This window comes from Xiphias gladius, chromosome 20 (assembly GCF_016859285.1).
Source record: "Xiphias gladius isolate SHS-SW01 ecotype Sanya breed wild chromosome 20, ASM1685928v1, whole genome shotgun sequence".
NCBI lineage: Eukaryota > Metazoa > Chordata > Actinopteri > Istiophoriformes > Xiphiidae > Xiphias > Xiphias gladius.
The window spans coordinates 3,503,313-3,513,112 of NC_053419.1; the positions used below are offsets into that span (position 1 = coordinate 3,503,313).

Here is a 9,800-nt window from a genome sequence, read left to right on the forward strand (position 1 = left end):
CATTATGAGTTTATTATGTATCCTCCTAATTAGTATTTATTTATTTATTACTTCGGTAACAACATATACAGCATACAAAATATAACAAGAGCTGGCATGCCTCAAATAAGTTATATAGTACATATCATTATAAGTAAACTCGAATCCACCCACCCAAAAGGAACATACATTTACACATTCAGTAAACATACGCCTGAGGGAATAAAAATGTTCTCAGTTTACTTTTGAATGTGGACACAGTTGTGTCTGTTCATGGGTCATTCTGGCAGCTTGCTCCGGAGAATGCAACTGATTTATCACAAAACATCCTTCTTGAACTTTGGCTATCCTAGTGGGGCAAGTACTCATCTGTCCAAGAACGGACCCATTGTCTGTAACGCGGACTATGATGTAAGCCAGGGAACATGGTTTGTGTGCGTACGTTTGGGGACTACGACAAACAGTTATTGCTCTTAGAAAAAACATTTTATTTTGAGGGGCTATGGCAAAAGCGGCTAGGCAGACTTATGTGCATGTTATCACTAATAGTTACGATAAAAATATGTTTTTTCTGTCATAATAGTGGGTAATGTTTTATAAGGAGTACTGAATGCATATTTTTGTCTACTCGCTTTTCTTGGACTATATCGATGTCCCTATTCTTGTTAGCAATGCAATTAGCCCACAGCCAATCACAGATGTTATTTCTGTCATTTATTAGTTAGGTTAATTGCATACAATATTAAGAGAAACTGCCAAATGACACTACGTAATGCTAAGATTGCGTCAGGACTCCTTAAAGCCATTACCCAATCAAAGCATCCCATTTTGGGCGGACTATTTGAACGTACCAAACTGCTGATCGGTGATTGGGTGACGGAAACGTCAATCACGGGAATCGTCACGTAAAAGATAGACTGTATTTCAACTCCAGTGGCATTTATAGGTTGATTGAAAATTGATGATCGATCTCGAGTAAAAACTTATTTACAATATTGTTAGATATTAAGTCAAAACGACAGTAAAACATTAGATGTAAGCTTCCATTTATGCCGTTAAACGAGAAAGGAGGTGATTACTATTCTGGAACTCAAGCATTTGATTGGTTGCCTTCGTGTGACGTTGCCATGTGGGCGTAAGCGTTATGAACATCAACAAAAGAGAAAAAGAGAGAGAAAGACGAGAAGGAATAAGTCTACGCTACAGCAGAGACAACCGATATGTGGATTTAACTGGCAAAAACAGGTAAAGTGAACATTGTTTTATTAAAATCATACGTCACACTACACAAGCCTATTTTCTGAACTATATTTTGCGTTTTCTGCCAACAATTAGGGTCAACTCGAGAGAGAAAGAAAAATAAGATGAACGTGAATGGTCGACAATGGATGGTTAATTTAGCTGGAACCTCCATTAACAAAAGCTAGTGATGATCGAAAATGAATTACATGTCTGTTTTTCTTTCGGAAATATTTTTCCATCGCACATTTTCGACGAAACTCGTACAGGAACGACCGAAATTGTGTTTAGGTGTATTTTCTAGTCTCTGTAAGGAAATAGTGGCATTTAGCTAACAGAGTGAGTTTAAGAATAACTATTGAAAATAATAATTTAACATTCTTTGACACGTACGATTTTCTTCCTACAGCCAAAGATGTTTTTCTTTCAGTCTGTTGTTGTTGTTGGTAAACCCTGGACCCGACTCCAGTCGACCTTTTTTTTTTTCTTTACCACGGTTAACGTTATATTGTCGAGGAGAAACCAACATAATCAAATTAATACTGTGCTGTAGTCAAATAAAACAGTAGTTTTATGGGTTGGTAGTCGCGCTGTACAGTATAATTTGATAGACCTTTAACATATAAGGAATGAAAAAAAGCCCCTCCCCCGCTCCGACTAGAGAGGATTTAAACCGTTGGCTAGCTGCGGTTAACGTTAGCTTCCTCTGTTACCATCGAGTATAACGGTAAAACTGAGGATTTCCATACGCGTGGATAATGTTTTTGTGCGCTGTAGGTTGTTTTATTATCAGAAAGAACCATGAAAAGTAGTTGTTGTTGACGCCTTCTGTCCTGTGACAGAAGGCGTCAACTAAAGGAAATCGGACACCGGATCCCAGCTGAGAGAAGTGGGCCGGGCTTTGAGCCGCGACCCTTGTTAGCACGGAGAGCGAATGTAGGCCAGTGACATACAGTATAGTAACAATCCAACAGAGATCGAAAATCACCTTTTTACCAAACACGGATAAATAATGAAACTATAACATTATAACAGTTGCCCAGATATTATATGAAAACTGATATTTCTTTGTCTAAGAGAGATTGTATTTGACTGTTTCCAAAGAGCTGTGAAACGTAATAGTTTGGCCCCCAAAGGTTAAAAAAAAAAAAAAAAAAAAAGTGCCCATCAACTTTTCAGAGCCCAGGGTCATGGAGTTAGGTCCTTTTGTTTCGTCAGATTAACATCCCAAAACCCGAATATATTTATAAGTATATCAAACAGAGAAAAGCAGCATATATATATACATTGGTGGAAATGGAACCAGAGAATGTTACATGTTATTCATTTGGTAAATATTCAATCAACTTACTGATTTATCAAAGTTGTTCTTGATTTGATTGATTAATTATGGTAGTGCAGACCTTTCTACTGTTTTACTGTATGTGAATTAGTTAATAATCTTTTTAGGTGGGTAGTTAACATTATAAAACCGTGATAAGAGACTTATCAGAGACAAACTCCAAACTATTTCTTCTTCATCACCAAAGTGCTTTTATTCTGCTTTTTTCAGTCAAATACAATGGCACAAAACTTGTGAAATTGGTGATAGGCACATTATTACAAAGTCAAAAAGGGGTCATATAAGACACTACATAGAATTTATCCAGCGAAAAATTTACTTGAAACATAGAAAACTGATATGAATTACAGGTTGTATTTGTATTTTGGACTGACCAGAGAACATTCTGACATGAATACTTGGTTGTGTTTTGGAGCTGAATCTTGGTGCTTTCCCGTTTTGCAGTTTGAATACTGTGGTGTAAAGTAGAGGTCACTTCTTCCAGTGCCAGCTGAGACATGGACGCCTTCAAGCTGATGAAGGAGCTGCGGGTGAATTATGAGCAGGAGGTTTATTATCTCCCTAAAGAGGCTGGACTGAGCCTCATTGAATCCACAACACGAGTGAGCACATTTGACAAAAATGGATCATTCATCCACAGTAAATTCAGTGCATGGCAAATCTTCTCTTCACATATTTGCCCAAATGCAAGTTACCAGTGTTGTGACTGATAAAACCAGGTTAATCAACAGCATGTATTTGTTTTGCAGGACGACAGTCGGATCTCGGCCAAGTGCAGAGATGCTAAAGTGGAGGACCTGTGGAGTCTGACCAGCTTCTTTGGTTACAGCACACAGACATTCGTCCTGGCTGTCAACCTGCTGGACAGATTCCTGGCCATGATTAGGGTATGAGATGCTTACACCAGACACAGGACACTTTTGCTTTCGTTTTTTTTTTTTAGCAAGGTGCCGTGGAACATTTTGGCTGCTTATGTGGTTGCAAAAGCCTGTAGCATTTGTGCCAGTGCAACAGCAGAGGTAGATGCAAACAAATTTAAACAAGTACAGTGTCTGATTAATTTTGTAAAAGGTTTCAGCTTGAAGTTATATGTTCACTAAAAAGGGTGCAAGATTTATAAAAAAAATCCCATATTCCTCATTGGTACAGTAAGTAATCTTGTTATCATTTCTTACTGAATCATAAATTCAGAGCAGTGAGTAAAACGCCCTTTTTTGCCGACCTTGTGATCTTCTCAGCAGCCTAAAGTAGCTTTTAATAAACTGGGATCAGCTCGTGTCTTTTCTGACACAAACGTGAAATTCTTATTCAACGAGTCCGTTTCAAACTTTTTCTAACTCACCTCTTGTCCGCCCTCAGATCCAGCCAAAGCACCTGTCCTGTGTCAGCCTCAGCTGCCTCCACATGGCGGCCAAAGTGACAGAGGAGGAGTGCAACCTGACGCCCACCGACGAGCTCATCCGCATCGGACAGTGCAGGTTCACAGTGTCTGATCTCAGCCGCATGGAGAAAATCGTCGCAAAGAAGCTCAACTTCAAGTCCAACGCCATCACTGCCTTAACCTTTCTGCACCTCTACCACCAGATCATACTTTCACACTCCACGGCCAGGTGAGCCCATCACTTACAGAAAATTATGTGCAGCTTAACTTTGTGTAAGGTTTATATTCCTGCTGATTGTTTTCCAAATCATTTTCGGTGATTTATTTCACTTCATTTTGATTAAAATCTGTTCACGGAGACTTGAAGATACATAGCCCATCAAAGTCAACATTTAGTCAGTTTTATTTTTTCTTCTGCCTCGGCATCAAAACCATGGTCTTTTTCTGAATATGACAAGTTTGCAGCTTGTCAATTTTTTCACATCTCTGAGCCTCAACATAAAATACCAGGGTTCAAATTTTCCTATGATTTGAATGGCAGAGCTTGTGTGTCACAGTAGCTCCACTTAATGTAGGGCAGCTGTCAACTATCAGCCAACTCCAGTGTCTTACTTAAGCATACTGATAAGATTTGTTGTCAGCTGCTGCTGGCACCAACACCTCATGCTTACATAACCCTGGCATATCGTTTTTAACCTGCTTAGCTGCACATGGTTGAAATTCTGCAGCACATATAGTTACACATGCAGAAACACACCTGAACCCTGCTGTGTGTATGTCTGTGTGAACAGGAAGGAGACTCTGAGCCTCGAGAAACTGGAGGCTCAGCTCAAAGCCTGTCTGTGCCGGATCTCCTTCTCTAAAGCAAAGGTAGGAATTCACTGAGGGGGTCAAATGTCAGACTGGATTACTGCAGCTCAGCAGTCTAATGAGTTGCGCAGAAACGAGTATTGTTATGTTGCTGTTAGCTTGACATAAACACTGTTTCTGTGTCTTCCTCCCTTTCTCTTTATTTGTCCATCTAGCCGTCCGTCCTAGCATTGTCTCTCCTGAGGCAGGAGATCGACGCCATGCAGTCGGAGGACATGTTGGAAATAGCTTTTCACATCCAGACACACCTGAAGGTAAACCACACACTGCATGGCAACAACTCATCCATGGAGAGAAAGTAACACCTGTGGAAACCTAACGTAATGGAAAACTGAAAAAAAAAAGACATTTTGCTTTTCACTAGGTGAGGCAACATTACTCACAACAGCAGATCGGAGCAATTTCATTTTAGAAGTAATGAGAGTCCAGAGGTTTACTTTCACAGGACTTCAGTGGTTTCATAAAAGTAAAATTAACTGTAGGTATGAGCTCACAATTCCCAGGATCAGCTGCAAACAAGACAGCTTTGTGATGCCTGCGGAGACACTAGCTCCCCAAACAATTTAATTAACCAGCCATACGGCCCGCAGGCTTACTACTCCACGGTGAGATTCCAGCTTCTGGCTGAATGGAATGGAAGGGAAGTGAACACAATGCTGAATGGATGTGTGGGCCCGGCTCTGGCCCAAAATATTTTTTGTCCGTCGACGCCTGGGGTTATGTAATCTTTAGTTTACTTACACTTTGGTCACACTTCTGTTTTCTTGTCATATTTGTGGTAATTTAGGACCAGCATTGGCTAATTTTTTCCAGTTTTAGTTTAGTTTAGATGTTATCTAAGAAGGTTCCACCTGGCAATTTTACTTTTAATTTTAGATCTGAAAAATGAGTACAGTATTATCATCCCAAAGTGTTTTTGAGACTATGATTTTTTTTAGATTTTGGTACATTGCTGCCACAGTGATACTTGAGGTCTCCTGGTTGTTTGTAAATGGGAGGGTTGGAAAGACAAACACTTTAAGTTCAGGCGTTACATTGCTAGTTGATCAGATTTCAGAGCAAACCTACAGAGCCTGACCTGGAAAAAGAATCCAGGTTTTTGTCTACAGTCACTGTACTGTGACATGTTAAACCACAGGATTATTTTAAAGATACTGATGGTAGTTAATGCACAGGGCAGAGGGCCAAAGAGCCAAACTGAACTGTTGTGCTGTTTGGTTTCAGATTGTGGATGGTGAGCTGCTGCTGTGGAGTGAACATGTGGCTCAGTGTCTGTCAGACTACGCCTCCCCCGAATGCTGCAAACCCAACCACAGGAGGCTTCGGTGGATAGTGTCGCGGCGGACTGCCCAGAACCTGCACTGCTACCGCAGTGTCCCCGAGCTGCCCACCATCCCTGAGGGAGGCTGGGACGAGAGCGAGAGGTCAGAGCCTCAAACACACCTGAGCAACATTGTAAAACTTTCAGAGCCTCAAACTCACCTGGGAGAGATATAGTAAATAATTAATCAAAAACAAAATAGGTAACCATGTCTTTCACATAAGATTTAGTGCAAATACACACAGCCACTGAGAAAAGGAACAGATGCAAATATTGATGAAAGAATCAATATTGAATCATTCAACTAAAATGCTAAATACCGCAATCAATTGGAAATGTTTATTTCTCTTTACTTTAGTCCTTTTGGAGTATAACAGTCTCAATGCAGGAACCAACAGGAAATCTGGTGTGTATTACTGATAACAAAGTAATGTTTTCACATTTTCCATAGTTATTTGTCCTTGCATAACAAAACAGTCAAAGTTCTCAAAGAAAATGTAGTCACCCCTATTAACATAGCAAAAAAATAACAATAGAAACAACAAAATCATGCATTACATTAGAAAATACCTAATCTGACCGGGCGTTCACCGCTAATGTTGAGAAGATAACACTTAAGTCAGAGCTCACAGCACTGTGCTTCAAACCGAACTTCAACCACCAGACTCAGTAGGTGAATTGAACAATGAAGTATTGGATTCAGTTTCATTCTGATGCAAATGTCAGACTGGCATCATGTGACCGCTCACGCCAGGTAAAAGCCAAGTAAATACCAACCACTCCTGACAACAACAGGCATTTAAAATTACAAGGAACCAGACACAGCTGTGTGTCACCACACACACTAAATGTTTCGGTTTCCACAGCAACACAACAATGATAAACACTATAAAAAGTCTCTTCTGTAATGAACAGAAATTATGAGGCTACTTCATGTAAATGGTACAGATCCACTCAGCGTGTCATTTAATTCAAATCTTTAAAAGTTAAGCGCATCAACCAGAGGTGAAGTTTTTACCCCTTTTCTTCGAAAACTAGGACTGTACTAAGAGTCCTTAGTAACAAATTAAGTCTAGAGATTGACGGTTTTTACAGTGTACTGTGAGTGAGGCAACCAGCCGGGAGGCAACACGCAAGTTTCTGTTGTGTTGTAACAATATCTCTCACAGACGCGCACACACACGTAAGCACGCGGCCCAGCCCCTCTGAGTGTCTGAGCTTGGGCCTCTCATATCTCCCAGCACTGTGTGATGGGATGTGTGCGAGTCACAGGTCACGTCCCACTGACACAGACGTTTCCATGACGTCACATGGCCTGAGTGCCTTTATGCAACGCGGAAAGTCTGGAGACGTTTTTTTTTTTTTTAAGTCAGTGTGTAAAGGCGAAAAGGAGGAACCAAACATGAAGACTTCTCCCAGCTGACTCTTGTAAACAGATCATTAACCCACGGAGCAGCTCAGTCCAACTGAGAGCACAAACCTGATGATCACACTTTGGTTCTTTTTTTAATGATGTGACATTTCACACCTGAACCTTAAGCAGGGAATCAGCAGATGTTAACAGACTGATAGCAGCCGCACCAGACTTGTCACAGATCAGAACATGAGATCAGCTGAAGATAGTTTGGTTGAAGTAGAGGAACTGTTATCTTCTCACTCGTGTGCTTTCTGTCCTTGCTAAATCATGTAAACTTTGTCTTCTGTCCCAGTTTGACATAGGTGTTAACAAGCTCAGGAAGTATAAAATCCTCAGAGGGCAAAGTAATGCTCATTTTCACTATTAGTTCATCCATATTTCTTGTTAAGTACTTAAAACATCCGAAATTTTGACCAGTGTTTGCCACATTAAATCTTCAGATTTCTCCTTCAGTCTAATGAACAGCCAAGAAAACTCGTAAATGTATGACATGAACGCAAGAAAAACGTTAGTATTTTTTATTCAAGCTATAACAAGAAAATAAGTAGTGCTTTTATTGACAATTGACTTATTGTCAATAAGTCAATTTTGCTTAATGAAGGACTTCAATTATTGGCTTTTCCAAATTTTCAAGTTGAGAATCATTTCCTCTGATGGTGATAAGGAGGAATCAAGAAAGGTTTCAATGGTTTTCAGTCAAGTAGAAGATGATTGAATGAATGAGTGAAACCTATGAAACAGAATCCAGTCTTCACCTTGAGCTGATTTAACCCTTTAATCAGACTATTCGCTGTGCGTACTGTACTCTGACAGTCTCTCTCTCTCTGTGCCTCTGTAGTGAGGATTCATGTGAAGATGTGATGAGTTCAGGTGAAGAGTCCCTCAGCAGTTCTCTGGGCAGTGATGCTGAAGGGCCCTTCTTCCCTCTTCACTTCCGCAGCCAAAAACACCGCCAACACCTCCAGGCCTGAAGCCTCCGCCATCCCGTGCCTCGTCATCCCCCGACCCTCCCCTCTAACTCCTTTACTTGATGTCTCTTAATTTATTGTTTAATAAGCTCCGGTGTTGGTGGAGAATCGCACAACTGGCAGCTGCTCAGTCTGGACTCTTCTGGTAGATCTGGTAGATTTTAATTTGTAGATGTTTTGATGCATGTTGAGATGTCACATTCCAGGGTGCAGATTTTTTTTTAGGATATACAGGTGATGTTTGGCAGATAAGCTCTGGTCGACTCAATTCAGTGACTGGCCTTTGAGGTGCTGAGCTGGCCGACAGATCGGACCAGAAACAACTCTCATTGTTGACAAGAGGATAATATGCCAAAAACATGTTGATTATTTAATAGAATGTTTTTATGACTGTTATTAATCTAAGACTGTTTTTATTAAGGGAGAGGACGACTTTTCCCTTTGTACAGAGGCTGAGAGCGGCCACGGTCGTATAGTTTTGTTTCGTTATCTTGCTTAAGGTAGTTATTCAGAGAAAAAGACTAATAACGAAATGTCAAGCTGTTACCTTGGGGTCATAACTGAACTTTCTTATGTGATGAACTCAAATGATGTTTTCAGTTACCCTGGGGTAAACCCTGAAGTCCTCATCCCCACTAAACTGTCAACATGACAGAGTTTGGGGGTAACAGGCTTGAAAACGAAAGTGGAGCGTTGTTTGTCATTTCTTGAGATAATCTCCATATTTGAGTGAAAACTATCCGACTGCGAATGCTCCGATCCTCTATAGGAAAGTTTAATTTGCACAGTTTTCTTTTTCTCATTTTAAGTGTTAAATGGTGGGATTGGAGGTTGAAGTTGGTGTCTGAAGGGAAACTCTGATGTTGGCAATGTTTTTATTTGCAACAGCAAGTTTTCCTGCAGAATCAAACCCTGCTGACACCACAGGGGGTTCAGATAAAAAAATTGATTACGTGTGTGTTTGTGGGTGTGTGTACGTATGAACCTGGTTTGAATTTAAAGTTGCCAATTTTAGGATGTAGCTTAATAAAGTCTTTGATGTTTTGAAACTGTTCAGAGAGAATGTGGAAGAACAAAATGATGCTGACCAAGTGTCAAAAAAAGTCTAAAAAATATTAAAAATGTAAAAAAAATGTTAATACAAAAACATGTAAAACTGTAAATGATGTACAAAAAAATCTGTTAATAGTTCTTTGTAGATATTAAGTTATTTATTGTTTTCTTTGTCACGTACTGAAAAAGAAAATCTTATAAAAATATTATTTTTAATCTTTTGTTTGTCT

At 39.9% G+C, this 9,800-nt stretch overlaps 1 protein-coding gene across 1 annotated transcript; it reads left to right on the forward strand.

Moving 5' to 3' along the window:
- The first annotated feature begins 1,084 nt into the window (after positions 1-1,084).
- ccng2 (cyclin G2) lies at positions 1,085-9,786 on the forward strand. Its single transcript, XM_040156977.1, has 8 exons — positions 1,085-1,224; positions 3,005-3,162; positions 3,310-3,447; positions 3,920-4,170; positions 4,733-4,811; positions 4,967-5,065; positions 6,036-6,235; positions 8,388-9,786. Exons 2-8 carry the CDS (start codon positions 3,058-3,060, stop codon positions 8,518-8,520), a joined length of 1,005 nt encoding a protein of 334 aa, XP_040012911.1. The 5' UTR covers positions 1,085-1,224; positions 3,005-3,057; the 3' UTR covers positions 8,521-9,786.
- The last annotated feature ends 14 nt before the right edge of the window (positions 9,787-9,800 follow it).

Bases quoted from the DNA above. Each gene is read 5' to 3' on its own strand.
- ccng2 (XM_040156977.1), top strand. From the start codon at position 3,058: ATGGACGCCTTCAAGCTGATGAAGGAGCTGCGGGTGAATTATGAGCAG. The intron at 3,163-3,309 runs GTGAGCACATTT...TTTGTTTTGCAG, and splicing joins TCATTGAATCCACAACACGA to GACGACAGTCGGATCTCGGC. The intron at 5,066-6,035 runs GTAAACCACACA...GTTTGGTTTCAG, and splicing joins ACATCCAGACACACCTGAAG to ATTGTGGATGGTGAGCTGCT.